The following is a 21,372-nucleotide window of genomic DNA, read 5'->3' as shown; positions in this document are numbered from 1 at the left end:
TTAAGTTGTCCTGCTGTTTTTTGTACCTATAGTGACCAATTATATCTGGAGCTTTCTGGACAGGTGATAAAATTCTTAGAAATGTGCCAAGTTTATTTTCACATGCTTTAACTCACTCTTTTGTTTTTTTTGTTTTGTTTTGTTTTGTTTTTGTTTTGTTTTTTTTCTGAGATGGAGTCTCTCTCTGTTGCTCAGGCTGGAGTGCAGAGGTGCAATCTTGGCTCACGGCAACCTCCACCTACTGGATTCAAGTGATCCTGCTGCCTCAGCCTCTCAAGTAGTTGGGATCACAGGTGTCCACCACCACGCCAGACTAATTTTTCTATTTTTAGTGGAGAAGTGGTTTCACCATGTTGGCCAGGCTGGTCTTGAACTCCTGACCTCAGGCGATCTGCCCACTTCAGCTTCCCAAAGCACTGGGATTACAGGCGTGAGCCACCATGCCCGATCTGCTTTAACACATTCTAATGCATGTACTATATAGCATTTTTGGCAATAGCAGTGGAAGGAAGGGTTACTAAAACTACATGAAACTTAACAGAAAATGGGACGTGATGCTGTATCTTGGTTGTGTTTGATTTTCTTTTAAAGATGACACAGAAAAGGAAACAATTTTTAATTGACTTAGGTGAACTGTTTATGGAGGGAAAGCTGGACTGTATAAAAATACTCAAGCTTTTTAGCAGGAAAGTAGAACACCCTCTTGGTGTAAATTCGAGCAGTTCGAAATCTTCTTGGAAATTGATTTCCACATCTCTTTTATGGAAAAAGTGCTAGTGTTGAATGTTCAGCCACATCTGACTCTGCATAGCGTGGGAGGATGCCTAGTGTCTACCCCAACTCTTGCATTATAATCCTGTTACCACTTTAGATCATCAGAAGACCCTGTGTTACACAGATGAAGAGTGATGCCCCAAGGTATCAGTCCCCATTCTGCCTTTTGTCATGGTTGACAATGTTATTGAAAGAGCACTGTTCTGCATAATGGTGTTTTGATAGAGAACAGATCCTCTGAGAAGAGCTGGAGGACTGATGTGACTTGAACAGGAGCAAGCCCAGGTGGTAAACCATGGAGGGAGGCTCTGGAAGACCAGAGAAGTGCAGGGCACAAGACCCTTCAGTAACAAACAAAATAGTTAACCTATTGGCTTGTATGTGCTTGGCAGCACCTTATGCATTTAACTTATGTCAACACATTTAATCTTCACAATCTTCCTGCCCCCTTTGAGGGAGTAGGATCCATTATTATCTCTATCATTCAGATATTGGAAATGGGAGATTGAGAAACCTGCTTACAGGTAGGATAATAGGTGGTGGAGCTGGACTTGGGGGGTTGCCAAATGGCAAACTAACTCTCTACTTTATTCTACCTGTTGTCATGGGTGACAATGTTGACAAAGAGCACATTCTGCAGAAGAGAGATGTTTTGGTAGAGAACAGCCGTGTTCTACTTGTAACACACTGCAGAAACCCACTCTCCCCACTGTCATCTCAGGGTACCATGTCGCAAGGCAGGCTGAAAAGCCAAGCACCTAGCCAAGCCATTGCTCTCATTCATTCATTGTATTCTGCTTGGTGTTTTAACTGGGGCCAAATATACATATGTATAAATATACACATATAATTTTCCTTGAAGTTAGTCCTAGGAACACATTCCATCCCTTGACAAATAATTTGCAGACTTTGGGATTATTTTATCTTTTGTCTTGATTTCTAAATTGATGCCAAATTTAGTGTTTATTTTTGGTGACTATTTCATTCCTGGTTTTTAGTACAATTAACTCTCCACTCTCCCATTTCTCTGTATGCGTTCTTTAATTCCTGTAATTGTGTGTATACATTACTATAAGTGGACACAAATCCTGGAAAAATATTAGGCCTACATTTTAGTTAATAGAAGAAAAGTTATTTTTCTTACAAATTATTTCTAATAGACTTACACTGTCTTTATAACTTAAGTGAAAGTATTATGTTGTAAAACATAAATCTAGTATATTTGATTGAGTATAGAAGAGGAATTCTTGGGAATTATAAATGCATTCACGTTGAGCAGGCATTTTTTTTTTTTGGAATGACTACTGGTGTTTATTTGTTGTTGCAATTTCTAGTAGTTTTTGTTTGTTTGTTTGTTTTTCGTTTTTGAGATGGAGTCTCGCTCTGTCACCCAGGCTGGAATACGATGGCATGATCTCAGCTCACTGCAATCTCCGCCTCCCAAGCTCAAGTGATTCTTGTGCCTCAGCCTCCTGAGTAGCTGGGATTACAGGCATGTGCCACTATGGCTGGCCAATTTTTGTATTTTTTTTTTTTTAGTAGAGATGGGGTTTTGCCATGTTGGCCAAGCTGGTCTCGAGGTCCTGACTTCAAGTGATCCCCCAACCTCAGCCTCCCAAATATTTGGGATTACAGACGTGAGTCACCACGCCCAGCCTACAGTCTCTAGTATTTTTAACACATTAACTTTCTGAAGTCTGGAACTTGAAGTCTAAGATAGTTCAGTTACTTAGTCCTCTCTTATACAGATGAATATACTTTTATGTAATAGGTGTATTTGTAGAGGAGTTGCTCATTCAAAAAGTCAGGCGTCATGCTCCGTAAAGACTTCTATTACGACTCTTTTTTGCAAAGTGAAGAGAATCTTCACACCATTTGAAAATAACTGTCTTCTGCTGGATTGTCCTAGCAGAGCTTCTTCAAGTGGTAATATGGCTGAATAAACAGTGAATACAACTAACAGTTGCCCATTTATGGATACTGAAACTATAATTTCTGTTTCCCTTTATTCTTGTTGAGGTGTCCGCAACAAGAAAACTTGTGTCTACTGAGGATGAGAGGAAAATCTAGTTACTTCAGCTTATTTCTAAGCATTTAGTTTTTCTGTTACTAACCACTAAATTCATCATAAATTCATGTGAAGATCTAAAGAACCTGATTGTCTACTTGCTCAAAAAAAAAATCACATATGCAAAGACATTTTTATGTCCTTAGTATCAACAGGCAACTGACTAATGTTAAATTATTAGTCAGAGGAAGTTTGTATCAGGGCTTGGATCCCATTGTGGACATTTGCAGAGAGGTCCGTGGAATTGTATATGTATAAATGTCTTGAGTTTACATTCACATTAGTTATTTGTATGCTAAATTCCTTCAAGATAACCACCGAATTTTCAATTCCCAATTCTAAGCCTTAAACACTCCCTGCCATTGCCATACACACAGAGGTAAACCATGGTCTGTACCCAGGTGTGTGCTGCGAGCAGAGAGAGAGAGAGATATACATATAGATACATATATATATATATATACACACACATATATATACACACATATATATACACACACACACACATATATATACACATACACACACACACACACACAAATAGTGTACCCCTAAGGGAGGCCCGCTCATTCAACATTTTGTTGTTGTATTAAACAATATTCTTCTTTAGGCCAGGCACGGTGGCTCACGCCTGTAATCCCAGCACTTCGGGAGACTGAGATGGGTGGATCACCTGAGGTCAGGAGTTCGAGACAAGCCTGAGCAACATGATGAAACCCCTTCTTTACTAAAAATACAAAAATTAGCTGGGTGTGGTGGCAGGCGCCTGTAATCCCAGCTACTTGGGAAGCTGACGCAAGAGAATTGCTTGAACCCAGGAAGTGAAGGTTGCAGTGAGCCGAGATCACGTCATTGCACTCCAGCTGGGGCGACAGAGCAAGACTCCATCTTAAAAAAAATAAAAAATAAAAAGCAATATTCTTATTTTATAAAGAGTGATTATTGGCCAGGCTCGGTTGCTCACGCCTGTAGTCCCAGCACTTTGGGAGGCTGAGGCGAGTGGATCACTTGAGGTCAGGAGTTCAAGACCAGCCTGGCCAACATGGTGAAACCCCTTCTCTACTAAAAATGCAAAAATTAGCCAGGCATAGTGGTGCGTGCCTGTAATCCCAGCTACATGGGAGGCTGAGGCAGGAGAATCACTTGAACCTAGGAGGAGGAGGTTGCAGAGAGCAGAGATCATGCCACTGCACTCCAGTCTGGGCATCGGGGTGAGGCCCTGTCTCAAAAAAAAAAAAGTGATTATCAAGTAATAAATTTGATATGGTTTGGCTCTGTGTCCCCAGCAAATCTCATCTGAAATTGTAATCTCCACGTGTCAAGGGAGGGATCTGGTGGGAGTGATTGGATCATGGGGATGGTTTCCCCCATGCTGTTCTCATGAGAGTGAGTGAGTTCTCACAGGAGCTTATGCTTTAAAAGTGTTTGGCAGCTCCCGGCTGTCTTGCTCAATCGCTCGCTCTCCTGCCTCCATGTAAGATGTGCCTTGGTTTCCCTTTGCTCTCTGCCATGATTGTAAGTTTCCTGAGGCCTCCCCAGCCATGCAGAACTGTGAGTCAGTTAAACCTTTTTTCTTCATAGATTACCCAGTCTCAGATAGTGCTTTATAGCAATGTGAAAATGGACTAATACAAAGATATTCCATGTTATTACTGATTTTATTTAGTAGTTTATGGACAGATAGTGTGCAAAAATAAATTTCCTGAATAGGTCAGTTTGGTTGATACATTGTTTCAATATTTAACATTCAAATCATATGCCCTGTTTTTGTTTTTGTTTTTAGAGACAGGGTCTCGCTCTGTGGCCCAGGCTGGAGTGCAGTGGTGCCATCATGGCTCACTGCAACCTTGGGCTCCTGGCCTCAAGTGATCTTTTGCTTCAGCCCCCTGAGGGACTGGGACTATAGGTGTATGCTACCATGCCTGGTTTATTATTATTTTGTAGAGACAAGGTCTTGCTACATCGCCCAGGCTGGTCTAGAACTCTTGGCCTCAAGTGATCCTCCCACTTTGGCCTCCCCAAAGCACGGGGATTACAGACATGGGCCACTTTACCCAGCCAGCCCTGTCTTTAATTCAACTCTTTTAACTCTGTCCTAATTTCTTACTCATAATTCAGTTTCAATCTAAAATTATAAAATAAATAAAATAGATGTCATTAATTTGCTTTAGAGTCTTTACTAACTTTGTTCTGTGTAACTCATCTGAAAGACCTTTACTGGGCTGTCATTTACGATGTCTTATACTTTATTGCCCCTTCATTTCTCATTTATTTTGTCAAAATGTATTTGGTTTCTGCAGACTGTGGAGTGAATAAAAATATTCTAACTTTGCCACCCCTTGAATGAAATGGTTGACTGTCACACCTGCTTAAAAAGAAAGCAATCAGACCTAGTTCTTTAGACTTTGTTTAGAAATTAACTTTCTCCATGAGTTATGTATGGTCTGATTACTGTGAGGGACAGCCTTTATCAGGGTTTAAAATACCTCAGTATGCCAACCCTCCCCCCATTTTTGAAACATAAATTTGCAGTGAAAATGGCATATATTTTAATGAGGAAATGATACCAATTTCAATATTTAGGAACTAAGGCACAGGTACTTCTGGAAAATAAGATTGATTTCAGGTGGGTCCCCTTACCATACCACTTGGGGAGGGGTGTGTGTGAGTGTGTGTGTGTGTGTGTGTATGTGTTGTGCATGTGTGTATAATCCCACATCAGCACAGAAGAATAAAGAGATAATCAAACTATCAATGCAGGAGTTAGTGGGTTTTTTTTTTTTTTTTTTTTTTGCCCCATGGAGATATTTTCAAACTAGCTTTCCTTAGTATCAAATGTCCCCAAGTCCAACAGTTACAATTTCCAATAATTAATTGTCCGCAAGCAGGGTGGTTCAGGTGTTTTTTGTGTTATCTCTGTGCAGGGCTTGTGTTGTCCTTACTGGATGCCTGCATCAGGTTGCCTGGGAGAGCCTAGAGCTGGGGAGGTGGAAAGATGAGGCTTCCTGTAGATTTGGCACTCTTTGCCCAGTGCTCTGGATTCTCCAAGACGGCCTTTTCCTATGAGTGACTTCCAGGGGGCACTGGTGTTTTGTCACTTAACCTGTGTACTTATAGAAAATTGCAGGTGTTTACAGAATTTATGATTTAGTAAATTTAGTAACTTAGTAATGCTCATATACCAAAGTGAGCAATTTGCATGCTTGTAGCTCTGTGTGAGCGAGTCTGGGTGGGAGAGTGTGAGTGCTTCGGAATGCAGGATCCCGGTGAGTGCCATGTACAGCAGGTAATGGGAAAGACTTCTGCAGGATTGGTGTATCCAGTGGTGTCAGAGGCTCTTCCCTGAAATACTGCCATCACTGGAAATGCCCTGAGTTCGGGGAAGGAGGAGGGGAGCAGCCAGCTCTTTGAAGACCTCAAGGCCCCTTCAGGGGCTGCTAGAGACTAAAAATGGAACTTGCATAAACCCATTGCCCTTTCTGTGTGCTGCAGGCTTTTGGGAGCAAAGGGTGGTTTTGTGACAAAATCATCTAACTGCTTGTCAAGGACTTCCAATAACCCTGTGACTGATAATAATAGAGTGTTTTGGGGGAGCAGTGAGGTGGAATAATGTGTGTCTGGCTGGAGTGAATAGAAGCTGGTATTTTCCAGATAAAGTTCAAGTAATTTACTTCCAAAGTATATTTAAACATTTATTTCTACAAGGAGTGCTCCAAAGAATTTTGATTAGATGGCTCAAAGTTTAAAGATAATCCTTGCTTGAAGATAATCCTTGGCAAGTCAAAAATTTTTCCCCATCTCCATGTATACCTTCTTTTCCTGATTCTAATCCATCTTCTCTAATTGTGATTTCTTTCTCATAGTCAGCTTTTTCAAATTACAGGTAAATGTCTTAGTTGCTACACAGGTTTCTAAGTGACCACCAGGAAGTGAGAGTTAAGCCCTAGATGTGGAGTTTTATTCTTGGGATATTTGCTTCTGTGACACACAGTCTTCCTCATTAATACTTCCCGATGGGAACATGAAGTGTCTCATTTTGAAATACCTGTCATATCTGGGGCTGGTTGACTGACATGGTTTTGATTGAAAACAATCAATAGGAGTGGTATTGCTGTAAGAAAACATTTGGTGAAAATGGAGAAGGAAAATATTCCAATGCACATTTTTGCCTAAATAATATTTATTCATATATTTATTTTAGGGATTTATAGGAAATGGCCTATCTTCTTTATATGAAGACAATTCTAGTAATTTCATATTGCTGGGTGTGGTCTCATTAACACCCTGTTGTAGTTAAAATGATATTATCAGATGAACATGTTACAAGATGAAACTTGAGATTAAAAAGAAAACATTCCTTATTGTTTTTTTGATGGTTTCCTGAAGCTATGTTCCTTAAATTTCCAAACGAACTTTTGTAGGGATGAGGGGAAATGCGTAGAAGGAATTCTGGAAATCTTTGACATGCTCCTGGCAACTACTTCAAGGTTTCGAGAGTTAAAACTCCAACACAAAGAATATCTCTGTGTCAAGGCCATGATCCTGCTCAATTCCAGTAAGTAATCACACAGCTGGGCCATGTTTTATCGGGGAGAGATGCTGTTTCTACAACTAGCGTGATATTAAGAAGAATGTTGAACTTCTATTTTATTTGAAAGGGTAAAATGGTTTCCTTTTGGACTTCGTTTTTATTTTGATAGCGATTTAAACTGTAGGTAACTTTTGGTAACTTGGACATAAATTACTCATTAAGTGAATGACTGGCAATCAATTTAAAAGTAGCTCAAGCCACTTGCTGGAAAAGAAAAAAAAAGGAACTTTAAATTGTTTATCTTTTAAACTTTTTTCAGTGCTCACACAGACACTTTACATGGTTGGCATGCATTTATACTTATGTCTGGGGTCCTACTTTTTTACAGATTCATTCGTTCAGTAAAGATACAATCCTACCCTCAAATGGCTCATAGTTTAGGCAGGGAGAGAGAGAAAACAAATCATTAAAAATAATGATTTCTGTGCTATGATAAAGTCTACACAAAATACTACGGGAAAATAGGAGGAGAGATGCTGGAGTTGTTGCAGAAGGGAATGATTGAACAAATCTTCAGGAAAGAGCAGAGGGAAGTAGGTATGACTTTAAAATGCAGTGCTGAAGATTAGAAACTGCTGCCCAGGCTTTGGGCAGCTTAGAAGAGGTTCAGGCAGGGGAGTGTCATGCACAGATATGCGATATAGAAAGGTCACTCTGGCTTCCATGTGGAGGACTAGAAAGGGCAGAGACTGAAGCCGGGGGCCCATTAGAGGCAATGAGAGCCTGAACTGACATTATGGCGTGAGGTCAGGGAGCAAGGGACTTGACTTGAAGGAAAAGTGGGAGGTAGAGAAGGGAAATAAGGTGTCTAGGATATGCAGATGGTTTCATTTTGTTGGTTTTATCTTATATAAATATCTGATTATTGTTAATAAACATTCAAATGAGAAAAACATACAAGGAAGAAAATAAAATCATCAGGAATACCTGCCCTCAAAATAACCACCATAACTTTGGTGACCATTCCTTTCTTTCTTTCTTTCTTTCTTTCTTTTTTTTTTTGAGACAGGATCTTGCTCTGCTGCCCAGGCTGGAGGGCAGTGGCATGATCATAGCTCACTGTAACCTAGTACTGAGCTCAAGTGATCCTCCCACCTTGGCCTCACAAGTAGCTTGGAATACAGGTGCATACCACCAGACCTGGTTAATTAAAACAATTTTTTTTTGTAGAGACAGAATCTTGCTGTGTTGCCAGAGGTGGCCTTGAACTCCTGGCCTCAAGCAGTCCTCCCACCTCAGCCTCCCAAAGTTCTGGAATTTACAAGCGTGAGCCACCGTGCACAGTCTGTATCTTGTTTTTTCACTTTTCTTTTTGAGACAGGGTGTCCCTCTGTTGCCCAGGCTGGAATGCAGTGGCACGATCATGGTTTACTGCAGTTCCGACCACCTGGGCTCAAGTGATTCTCCCACCTCAGCCACCTGAGTAGCTGAGACCACAAGCACCTGCCACCACACCCGAATAATTTTTGTATTTTTTGTAGAGGTGAGGTATCCCTGTGTTGGCCAAGCTGGTCTCAAACTCCTGTATTTTTTTTTTTTTCTTTTCAAAATGCTGTGAAACCATTCTTGGTCAACTAGGAGAGATCTAACACAATCTTTGAAATGAGGGCATTATACTAAATCGTTCAACCATTCCTCTGTTATTAAATATCCAGTTCCTCTTCCTTTTTAACCATTATAAACATTACTGCAGTAAATAGAGATGTGTTATTTTGTATGAATTTCTAAGTTTCTGGATGGTTGTCAAGACTGGTCAGTTCACGATCTACCTGGTGTCTAAGCCAGCCGCTCTAGCAGATATTGATGGCTTTGCTTAGCCATTTACTCTTGTCGAGCCTTTAGGTTATTGATTTTTTTTCTTCCTCAAACACTGTATATCCAGGTTTTAATGTTCACCTGAAGACTTACAGATATCTCTATTTGGACAACATATTGGGCTTTATTTATCCAATCTTAGAGTTCTATACTTGAAACAACAGGGATATATCAGATCATATTATACTATGGTCTTTAAATCAGCCAAAGTAGCGGTTCCTGAAGCCAAGATTCAATGCAGAATTCACTGTGGTCACATGTTTCCAGCTGCCTCTTGATCTGGGGCCAGCTGACCTTCATACGTGTCTTCTCTCACAGACTCTTGGATATTGGCACTAGTTTTTTTGTTTGTTTGTTTGTTTGGTTTTTTTGACAGAGTCTCACTCTGTTGACCAGGTTGGAGTGTTAAGGATAGTTACTTTTGCAAAATATAACAAAAATGAATTATGAGAAAAATAAAAGTGTAAAATACAAGTCCTAGTTTATAATATTATTAGTTATCACATTCAATTGATTTAAAATTACTCTGTCGATTGCTAAAAATGTTCCTAAATGCTTACACTCAATTTCTACCCATCCCTTTGTAAATGGGCAACAGAACATACATTAGCTCTGGAGAGAGCACAGGATACTGTGCAAGAGTTGCTTGGATCTAGGGTGGAGGGTGGGGTTAGCCCCTGAAGAACTGGGTGAGGGAGAATGAAGAAGGAATCTGAAGGCCATGTGAAGGTACAGAGACCTGGAAGACAACCTCTGAGCATTTCCTAGTTAAGTCTCAATCTGGCCTTACCTGCCTAACAGGTCATTTCCCCTGCACCCAACACACCCTTCCCTGTTTATTGTTATCATTCACCTTTTACAGAATAACATGAGGGCCCAGCTTATACTGATGATTATGTTGATGTGAATATAAGGAAAGTCCAGCCAGGTGTGTTTTTTTTTTTTTTTGGACAGAGTCTTCCTGTGTTGGCCAGGCTAGAGTGGAGTGCAGTGGTGGAATCTTGGCTCACTGAAACCTCCGCCTCCCAGGTTCAAGTGATTCTTAAGTGATGCCTCAGCATCCCAAGTAGCTGGGATTACAGGTGCATGACACCATGCCTGGCTAATTTTTGTATTTTTAGTAGAGACGATATATTAGTCTGTTCTCACACTACTATGAAGAAATACCTGAGACTGGGTAATTTATAAAGGAAAGAGATTTAATTGACTCACAGTTCAGTATGGCTGGGGAGGCCTCAGGAGACTTACAATAATGGCGGAAAGTGAAGAGGAAGCAAGATACCTTTTTCACAAGGTGCCAGGATGGAGAAGTCCCAAGCAAAGGCAGAAGAGCCCCTTATATAACCATCACATCTTGGGAGAACTCACTCACTGTCATGAGAACAGCATGGGGGAAACTGCCCCCATGATTCAATTACCTCCACCTGGTCTCTCTCTTGACACATGGGGATTATGGAGATTACAATTCAAGATGAGATTTGGGTGGGGGCACAAAGCCTAACCATGTCAGACAGGGTTTCACCATGTTGTCCAGGCTGGTCTTGAACTCCTGGCTTCGAGTGATCTGCCCACCTTGGCCTCCCAAAGTGCTGTGATTACAGGTGTGAGCCACCACATCCAGCCCACCAGCCAGGATATTTGAAATTGATCATGGAATAAGATCAACTCTTTCTGACCTTTTCCAAACCACCTACCAACATTACCTCACATAGGTGCTGCCATTTCTGTCAAAGGGAGGATCTGCTTGAAGAGTACCTTCCCATCTTGGCAATGGAGGATCATCAAATGCCAGATGATGGGGCTTCTCTCACTTTCAGAAATAATTTAGATCTCTTTTCTGTGCAGGAAAGTGCTTCTCGGAATGCACTGTTTGCTTGTTGTTACAACACTTTGCAGTATAAAGCCTTCTGTTTGGCAAGGCTCCTTATAGGCATTTTAGTCTCCCAGACATCATATTGTGTTGTTGTCAAAGCTAGACGCAGCATCTGTGCAAATGGGAAAGATGAAGGCTACAGCATTCCCCTGCAGCATGACAGAACTGCCACATTGAGAGAATTACAGAAGGCGAGGGAGACATGTGATGTAATTACCACTTGTGGCAGTAAACGAGTAAAATTTGTTTACTGTAAATCCAAGTTTAAGAAATCTTTTTTTTTTTTTTCTGACAGAGTCTTGCCCTGTCGCCCAGGCTGGAGTGCAATGGTGCGATCTTGGCTCACTGCAACCTCTACCTCCTGGCTTAAAACAATTCTCCTGCCTCAGCCTCCTGAGTAGCTGGGATTACAGGCACCCACCACCACGCCTGGCTAATTTTTGTATTTTTAGTAGAGATGGGGTTTCACCATGTTGGCCAGGCTGGTCTCGAACTCCTGACCTCGTGATCCGCTTGCCTCGGCCTCCCAAAGTGCTGGGCCCTCGCCTGGCCAGAGATCTTCTTTTAAGGAAGTTCCTTTCTCGGTAGTCATAACAATTGTCAAAATAAATTGATCCTGTTCAGCATTGCTATGGAGAAAATGGGACAATTTTCACTGCTAGGTTAGGTGAGTCTTTTCTATGCTAGGTTTTAAGGATTTGTAAGTACAGGCTTTTTTCTTCTGGATTATTTGTGGTATTTAAATTTAAAAGAAAAATAGGGATGGAATCTGCCTCCCTGCCTTAAAATTTAAAACCCTGACAGAATATATAAAACAGATATTGGACATTGGACAACAGTAATCCCCAGGAGGAGGGACACAAACGAGGAGAGCCCTTTGATTGTCCAGTTTACTGCCTGGAGCCAGTTTCCAGGTTGCAAAGCAGGGATGGGTGTTTTAGGTTTCTCCAGAGAAACAAAACCAATAGGATGGATAGGTAGGTAGGCAGATAAATGAGAGGGGATTTATTATGAAAACTGACTTGAACAATTATGAAGGCTGAGAAGTCACATGATATGCATCTGCATGCTAGTGAACCAGGGAAGCCAGTAGCATGGCTCAGTGTAAATGGAAAGACCTGAGAACTAGGGAGCTGGTGGTGTAACCCTCAGTTTGAGATTGAAGGCCTGAGAAACTGGGAGGCCACTGGTGTGAGTCCCAGGGTCTGGAGGCTGGAGAACCTGGAGTTCTGATGTCCAAGGGCAGGAGAAAATGGGTGTTCCAGCTCCGAGAGAGAGAATTCTCTTCCTCTGCCAGTTCGTTCTATCTGGGCACTCAGCCAATTGGATGGTGCCTGCCAACATTGGCTAAGGGCAGATCTTCCTTACTTAGTCCACTGTTCTTTTTTTTTTTTTTTGATGAAGTCTTGCTTTGTTACTCAGGCTGGAGTGCAGCGGTGCCATCTTGGCTCACTGCAACCTCCACCTTCTGGGTTCAAGCGATTCTCCTGCCTCAGCTTCCAGAGTAGCTGAGATTACAGGCATCTGCCACCACGCCTGGCTAATTTTTTGTATTTTTAGTAGAGATGGGGTTTCACCACGTTAGACAGGCTGGTCTCGAACTCCTGACCTCAAGTGATCCACCCACTTTGGCCTCCGAAAGTGCAGGGATTACAGGTGTGAGCCACTGTGCCTGGCCTTAGTCCACTGACTCTAATGCCAGTCTCTTCCTGGAACACTCTCACAGACATACCCAGAAATAATGCTTTATCTACTATCTGGGTATCCCTTTATCCAGTCAAGTTGACACCTAAGATTAACCATCACAAAGGGTAACCCAAATAGACACCAGTGGTCTCCCTTGGTAGCAAGGCAGCTAGGACTTGGAGGGGAGAGTACTGAATGGGAAAGAGCTGCACAAAGAATTTTGGAGATCTATGGAGAGTCCTCTTCAAGTCTTCAGCTGAGTACTAATCTGCCCATGCTTATGAGGATACCAAGGACAGGGAAAGAACCATCAGAAAGGAGTGGGCGAAACAATCCCTAGAGTTCACACAGGGCCAGGAACAGTTCACATCCTCACCAGCCAGTGGGAAAAACCTTGCAGTTCACTGGGCATTGGGCACTTCTCAGCCTTCCTATAGTATTCAGAAGGGTATTGCCTCAGTAGTGGGCCTAGACTAAAAGCCATTATGATCCTACCAAACAAAAAAGCAAGCCTGGAGGATCAAACAATTGCTAAGTGTTTTAACTGCATCCCAGCACAAAGCTCAAGAATAGAGACACATCCCATTTCATTACATGTTGCTTTATTGTGCATCACAGATAATGCATGTTTTTACAAATCGAAGGTTTGTGGCAATGCTGCATTGAACAAGTCTGTTAGTACCATTTTTTCCAACAGCATGTGCTCACTTTATGTCTGTGTCAAATTTTGATAACACTTTGATAACAATATTTCTAACTTTTTCATTATATCTATTAGAGTGATCTGTAATCAGTGATTTTTGATGTTACTATTGTAATTGTTTTGGGGTGCCACAAACTATGCCCATATAAGCTGGCAAACTTAACCTATAAATTTGTGTGTTCTGACTGCTCCACCAACTGGTGGCCCCACCACCATCTGGAATTCTGGGAGAATTCTACCATGCATTTGAGGAATGAATAATACCAAGTGATATGGTTTGGCTCTGTGTCCCCACCCAAATCTCATCTTGTAGTGCCCATAATTCCCACATGTTGTGGGAGGGACCTGGTGGGAGATGATTGAATCATGGGGGAGGGTCTTTACTGTGCTGTTCTCATGATAGTGAATAAATCTCACGAGATTTGATAGTTATATAAAAATGGGAGTTTCCCTGCACAAGCCCTCTTCTCTTGTCTGCCACCACATGAGATGTGCCTTTCACCTTCTGCCATGATTGTGAGGCTTCCCCAGCCATGTGGAACTCTAAGTCCAATAAACCTCTTTCTTTTGTATGTTGCCCAGTCTTGGGTATGTCTATCAGCAGTGTGAAAATGGACGAATACACCAAGTTTACACATACTCTTACAGAAAATTGAACAGCATGGAATGTTTTGCAACTCATTCTGTGAGGCCAGCATTACTCTGATAGAACACTCAGACTAACACACTAGAAGAAAAGAAGACAACAGACCAATTTCCCTCATGCATATATAAGCAAAATTTCTCTAAATTTTTTTTTTTTTTGGTAACTAGAATCCAAAACTGTATTAAAAGAATAGCACATCATGAACAAGCAGAATTTTTGGGAATACAAGGTTTCTTTAACATTTGAAAATCAATCAAAATTCATATTAACAGAATAATAATGAAAAACCATATGATTTTATATATATATATATATATATATATATATTTTTTTTTTTTTTTTTTTTTGAGACAGTCTCACTCTCCGCCCAGGCTGGAGTGCATTGGTGCTATCTCAGGGCTCACCACAACCTCTGCCTGCTGGGTTCAATGAATTCTCCTGTCTCAACCTCCTGAGTAGCTGGGATTATAGGCGCCTGCCACCATGCCCGGCTAATTTTTGTGTTTTTAGTAGAGATGAGGTTTCACCATGTTGGCCAGGATGGTCTCAAACTGCTGACCTCAGGTGATCCACCCACCTTGGCCTCCCAAAGTGCTAGGATTACAGGTGTGAGCCACTGTGCCTAGCCATGATTATCTTAATAGATGCACACAGCATTTGACAAAATCCAACATCCACTCCTGCTAAAAACACTGTACAAACAAGGAATAGAAGGAAACTTCCTCAATCCATTAAAGGGCACCTATGAAAATCCTACATTTAATATTAGACTTAATCACAATCAGAAACAAGGCAAGTATGTCCACTGTCCTTAATTCTATTCAACATTTTACTGTAAGTTCTACCCAGTGCATTAAGGCAAGAAAAGAGGTAAAAGGCATCAATACTGGAAAGGTAGAAGTGAAAGTCTTTATTTAAAAACATGAGAATCTATGTAGAAAGTCCTAAGGAGTCTAAAAAATGTGAATTTAGCAAGTTTGTAAGGTGTAAGGGCAATATATATAAATCAATTGTATTTCTGTGTGGCAGCAGTGAGCAATTGGAAATTGAAATGAAAAACCAATACCATTTACAATAGCATCAAACATTGTGAAACCTTGGGAATAAACTTGCAAAAGACATGAAACCTGCACACTAAACACTGCAAAATATAGCTGAAGGAAATTAAAGAAATCCTGAATAAATGGAGAGAGATGTTAATGGATCATAAGATTCAGTATTGTTTTCAATCTATAGATTCAAACTGATAAAAATCCCAGGAGGCTTTTTGGTAGAAATTGATAAGCTGATTCTTAAAATCATGTGAAAATGCAATGGACATAGAATAGTCAAAACAACTTTGAAAAAGAACAAACTGGGAGGACTTACACTACCTGATTTCGAAGATAATGTGGTATTGATGTCAACAGAAACAAATAGATCAATGGAACAGAGAGTCCAGAAATAATCTATACAACTACAGATGGTCCTCAATTTATGATGGGGTGATTTCCCAAAAAACCCATCTTAAGTTGAAAATGTTGCTAGTCAAAAATATACTTAACACACCTAACCTACTGAACATCATAGCTTAGCCTAGCCTATCTTAAATGTGTTCAGAATACTTACGTTACCCTGCAGTTGGGCAAAATCATCTAATATAAAGCCTATTTTATAATACAGTAATGAATATTTCATGTAATTTATGGAATACTGAAAGTTACTGTACTGAAAAATGAAAAAACACAATGGTTGTACGTGTACTGGAAGTACAGTTTCTACTGAATGCAAAAACTTGCAGCTGAGTGTGTTCATTATCTTGGTTGTGGTGATGGCTCCACCGTGTATATGTATGTCGAAGTACATCAAATCGTACACGCAAAATATGTGCAGGTTATTGCATGTCAGGTATACCTGAATGAATCTGTAAACAATGTAATGAAAACAAAACAAAAAGATTAAGAGAGCAAAGTTTGTAGGCTAAATGGAAAAGAAATACCACCAAGCGGGGAACCAAATCACAGGGTGGAGTCCCTGGAGGATAAGGGTCAGGAGAGGAGAAATGGGGGTAGGTCTCTTAAGTCAAAAGGCTGCGAACTTCTCTATCCCATGTTAGGATAGCAGAGTTTCCAAGTTTTGCATTTGGTTGCTGCTAGATGGCCTTGCCAGGCTAGATAAGCATTGGGCTGTCTGATGATGGTCTCCTGCATAGTTTGGTCTCCTGTTTTCCTGTGTATGTGACATGCTCAAGTTAGGATTATGTCACTCAATCACATCTGCAGTGGTACAGCACGCTAGCTGGCCAGGTCGCAGTTTGTCAGTAGTCATGTTTTAAAAGCTGCCCATTTCTGGGTTATGCATATCTACTAATAATGGCTATAATATGGAATGGAAATTAACTGTGTCATCCAGCTAAATTTCAGCTCAGTTTCTGGTATGTATATTAATGACTTCTAAATACTAAGGATGTCAAAATGATTGAGATATAATGCTTTTGGTCTAGAATGGGATATACACTCAAATAGTTAATCAAAGGTCTGATCCGTGATGGGCTTAAGTGGAGAGGCACATATTTCTCTCTTGGGGAGGCAAGGGAAAGGACCACAACATTCTAACTCTCTCAGCCAATCCTCTTCCACTATGCATATATAGGTTGTGTGGTACTTGGAATTCCTGTATCATACTTAGCCTTTGATATGGCTCTTGAGAGTAAGAGACAACAGAAAAATGTTGCATTTAACAACCTGTTACAATGCTTGTTAGAGTGTTTTTATAAACTCTAAGGTGTTATGCAAGTGTCATAGTTAATAAAATAGCCTACCCAACACCCAACAGACAGACTGGCCATCTTGCCACCCAAATCCTCCCTTGGATAGAATTAGAGGGGGTATGGAATTTAGGAATTAGAGTGTAATTAATTAGATTGATTATCCATAGTCTTTAAAATATTTTAAATTAGAAACAAGTCTATTTAAACAGTTTTAAGATTTACAAAGGATGAAACTTTTCATTAAATGAAAGAAATAGAGGGGTTAAGCCAGGAAATCCTATTTTACATTAAGAAAATTATTAAGAGACACTGGCTTAAACCCTAGTTCCCTCTGAGTTTATAGGGAGAGTTCCCATGGAGTGGGTGGGTGGAGAAGACAAAGACATAGATGGATGCTGATGAGGAAAGATGCGGGGATCCTTTTCTGTTGACCAAGAACACTGGGGCAAAGCACAGTTGAACAGCAGCCTGCAGCCTCACACCATGGCACCTTTTGAGTCCCATCTGCCCTCATGTGCTGGGGGCAGGAGGTGGTGACAGAGGGCGTGGGTCATGGCCAGAGGTTCCTTTCCTCAAAGCAAACAAGCAAATGCCACATACGGCTCCCCAAAGCCAGGACTTCTTTCCTTTGGTCAGTATTCTGGGACTTCTATTAACACATTAGATTTTTCTCATTTATTTGCCTTCAGTCAAGGAAAGCTTATGTTTTCATCCTTTGAACAAATCAGACGTGGCAAATCTTGAAGGAGAGGTGGCTGTCCCCCACCACTGTGCTGCTCAAAATGTCATCAGGTGGGCTGGTGAGAGGAGCACACAGCTGTTCCCAGCTGATGAAGGGGAGAGAAGATTGTGTCCTTGATTTTATTTCACTTTCTTTGGTATGTGTGGGGCATGGTGCCAAGATCTTGTTTTTTTGTTTGTTTGTTTTTTTTAAACTATACTTCTTCAGTTTCATCAAAAGTAATTTAATTTTGTTCTACAGTGAATCCTAACTGATGTTTTTACTTTTGGTGGGTGGAGAGGGTGCTATATTTTTGTGGTTTTCTGTGCCTGACTGGGCAGAGCTTTGGATCTTGTCCCTTGCCCCATCCTGCCCAGGGCCTGCCACTTAGCAAGTACTCTGTAGATATGTATTTGATGAGCAAGGGCCTGAGCATGGATGTCTGAGGTGCAGGCACGCACTGCTGACTGGAGAGCCAGGCAGCAGCATGGGTATTCTTCAGCACAGTTCGTTTCTGGGAGGGTATTTCTTTTCTATGTGATCAATGAGAACAGGAGTCTCCAGGATAATTTTATGTAAGTCAGTCTTTGTATATACACTGCCCCCCTACCCCACCATATGTAAAATGGATTTCGCATATGCCTTTCCACAACTGCAGTGCCTCACCTCCCCAAACTGCTGTGGCTGATGGACTCTGGGCCCCAGGTGGAGCTGTGCTGCCCCCACAGCCTGCAGAAGGCCCAGGGTCTGGCCTTGACAATGACTGTGGTTCGTGAAGTGGGTAACACAATGACACATATGTGTTCTCTGAGGGGAAACTTCGTTGCACACAGCCCAGGGAATTTGTTATTGTAACTTTGGTTCTGAGGCGTTCTTTTATTATTATTATTACTATTATTTTTAGTAACAGCTTTATTGTGATATAATTCATTTACCATATAATTTATCCATATTAAGTATACAGTTCAATGTTTTTAGTTTATTCACGGTATGTGGTGCAACCATCACCACCATCAATTTTAGAACATTTTCATCACCTGAAAAGAAACCCCATGCTTCTTAGCCATCATTTCCCACTCCCTATCCCACCCACAGCCCTAGGCAACCACTAATTTGCTTTTCTGACTCTATGGATTTGCCTATTCTAGACATTTTATTATAAATGGAATCATACAACATGTGGTCCTTTGTGTCTGGCTTATTTTGCTTAGCCTGATGTTTTCAAGGTTCATCTGTATCAGTACCTCATTCCTTTTCGTAGCTGAATACTATTCCACCGTATGGATAGACCACATTTTGTTGAGCCATTCGTCAGTTAGTGGACATTCCACTTTTAGGCTGAGTTATGCTGCTATGAACATTTGTTTATAATCTGAGGATTTGTTTTTATATTTTCAATCTTTGTCACTTTGAACTGAGACATGTACAGGCACACAATTTTGGCTCCTTTTGGAATTCCCAGACATAGTATTGCTTGATGGCAGCGGAAGTCCATGGAGCACATGTCATGCAGCTGAACACACTACGGGGTAGTTAAAAGGAAGTACTTGTTTATGCAGATGGGGTTAATTTTAGGGAAAGTAAGCTTGAAATAATTTTCTCTGTACTTTTGATAATTTTCTGTGTGTACCTAAAACATACATTAGCATGCATATTTACCATTTCAAATATGATGTGTGTTTGGCTAAAAAAAATAAGGGTCTGGCCGGGCACAGTGGCTCACGCTTGTAATCCCAGCACTTTGGGAGGCCGAGGCAGGCGGATCGCGAGGTCAGGAGTTCGAGACCAGCCTGGCCAGCATGGTGAAACACTGTCTCTACTGAAAATATAAAAAATTTGCTGGGCATGGTGGCGCATGCCTGTAATCCCAGCTACTAAGGAGGCTGAGGCAGGAGAATTGCTTGAAACCGGGAGGCAGAGGTTGCAGTGAGCTGAGATCGTACCACTGCACTCCAGGCTGGGTGACAGAGTGAGACTCTGTCTCAAGAAAAGAAAAGAAAAAAAAGGTCTGTGCCCTCAAAGCACTCATGTCCAGTCTTGCTGAGGGCAGAAGGGTGGCTGTGGGGTGTGTGTGGGGACAAGGCAGACATCCAGCATGTGGGGCAACATGGTGTCTCTGCTGAGGATGAACAGGGCACTGTCAGAGTATCAGGGGACACCTCAGACCAGACTTAGGGTGGGATGATAGGGAGGTTGGGGGAAGCTTCCAGAAGGAATTTCATGACCAGGTTGGAATCTACAGGAGGAATGGGTATAAATGAGCAAAAGAATCAGGGTAGAGAAAGAGGAAGGAGAGAGTTTCCAAGCAGCAAGTTGAGCATGTTCGGAGCACCACACGTTCAGGGAGTTGAGAGGGGGACTCAAGGCTAGGTGTGGTGGGAACTGCAGATGAGAGAAGCGGGGAGGGCCCTGGTACCTCTGATAGCTGCACCAGGTGGTTTAGACTCTATCCTATGAGCTGGGAAGTCATTAAACGGAGCCCCATGAGCAGATCTGCTTTTTGGCCTCTCAGAAGGGGACACACGGGGCCAAGGGTGGGGTCTTGTTTCCCCTGCAGTGGGAGGGCAAGTCATCTCTGGGGTGACAGTGGGAGGTTTGAGGCTGTGGGGGGATTCTGGAAGAACCAATGTGGAGAACAAAGTGAGCACAGGGATTGGAGAAGCAGCTTCAGGGCTATTGAAAAGATGAATATTTTAAATTCGTATCATCAGACATTATGGAGGTCCCTAGGGATGTGGCAAAGCACTACACTTACATAATTGTGCTTCAGAATGTCCCTTGCCTTAACTGAGTTAAACTTAGTTGAATTGAGCTGCCTTAATTGAACTGAAAGTGCCAATAAAAATAGAGAACAAAAACTGCCAAAACAAATTCTGTGGTTGCTGGAGCACCAGCCATCATCAGTCTCATGACAGCCAAGACTCAGCAGCTCCCTGGTTGATTTCACATATTTATTCCTGCTTTGAAATGGAAAGCCTGGAAGAGAAGCTAATTATTAAAGGGAATCAAGGAGTCAGGCAGGGGTCGGGGGGAGGAGATTTATCTGAGCTGTTACTTTGCTGCCATTGGGATGCCACAGTATCTCAATCCTAGAGTTGGAGGGGAGTTAAACACAGGGCAGGGCAGGATGGGGGAGGCAGCCTACCCAGGACGTGGCTGTGGGGACCTAAGCAGATGTGTTCCTGCATGCGTTGCTCAGTGAGGAACTGAGGCTCAGAGAGCTCCAGATGGTGGCTAGAAAGTAGGTCTGACTCCAAATCAGTGGTCTTCCTGCCCCAGCCAGGTGCCACTCAAGCGAGATGCAGAGGTGGTAGCAGGGGCCCTGCCATGGCTGGCTGCGGCATGTGGTACACACAAGGAGGTGGGAGAGGAGGCTTCATCACATTGGCCATTCCTTTGTTTATTAAACTCCCTTTAGATGGGGAGCCCTCCGTGGGGCTAAAAGTAGAATTAATCTCACCTTCTGACCATTTCTGTATCTGTTGCTGCAGATGAGAAACACCACGTAATGGTTTCGGGAGACTAGATATACTCGCCACGGCAAGGCCACAATTATGGGCCTGGTGGACACTTCAGGTGGCAATTTAGTCTGTCTGCATTAGGCCAGGCTTCTCTTCTAGCTCTCTGACAGGGCTGGCTCTCAGGGAAGATCCCCTGGGGGAGGTAAGACCATGCTTATAAGGTCCTGCCACACATGCAGCTGTCAAAGCAACCCAGATCACCTCGGAGCAGGCGCACGGAACAGC

General features: G+C 41.9%; 1 protein-coding gene across 2 annotated transcripts in view; it reads left to right on the top strand.

Moving 5' to 3' along the window:
* ESR2 (estrogen receptor 2) overlaps positions 1-21,372 on the top strand; it is a 67,170-nt gene that overhangs the window by 37,645 nt on the left and 8,153 nt on the right. For both annotated transcript variants that reach the window (XM_024348749.3, XM_024348748.3), the window contains exon 7: positions 7,264-7,397. In XM_024348749.3, the coding sequence (XP_024204517.1) occupies positions 7,264-7,397 (134 nt within the window). The remainder of the gene's footprint in view (positions 1-7,263; positions 7,398-21,372) is intronic.

This window comes from Pan troglodytes, chromosome 15 (genome assembly GCF_028858775.2).
Source record: "Pan troglodytes isolate AG18354 chromosome 15, NHGRI_mPanTro3-v2.0_pri, whole genome shotgun sequence".
NCBI classification, from domain to species: Eukaryota; Metazoa; Chordata; class Mammalia; order Primates; family Hominidae; genus Pan; species Pan troglodytes.
Note: the sequence above shows the minus strand (reverse complement) of the source record. Positions and strands in the feature narration are given on the sequence as shown.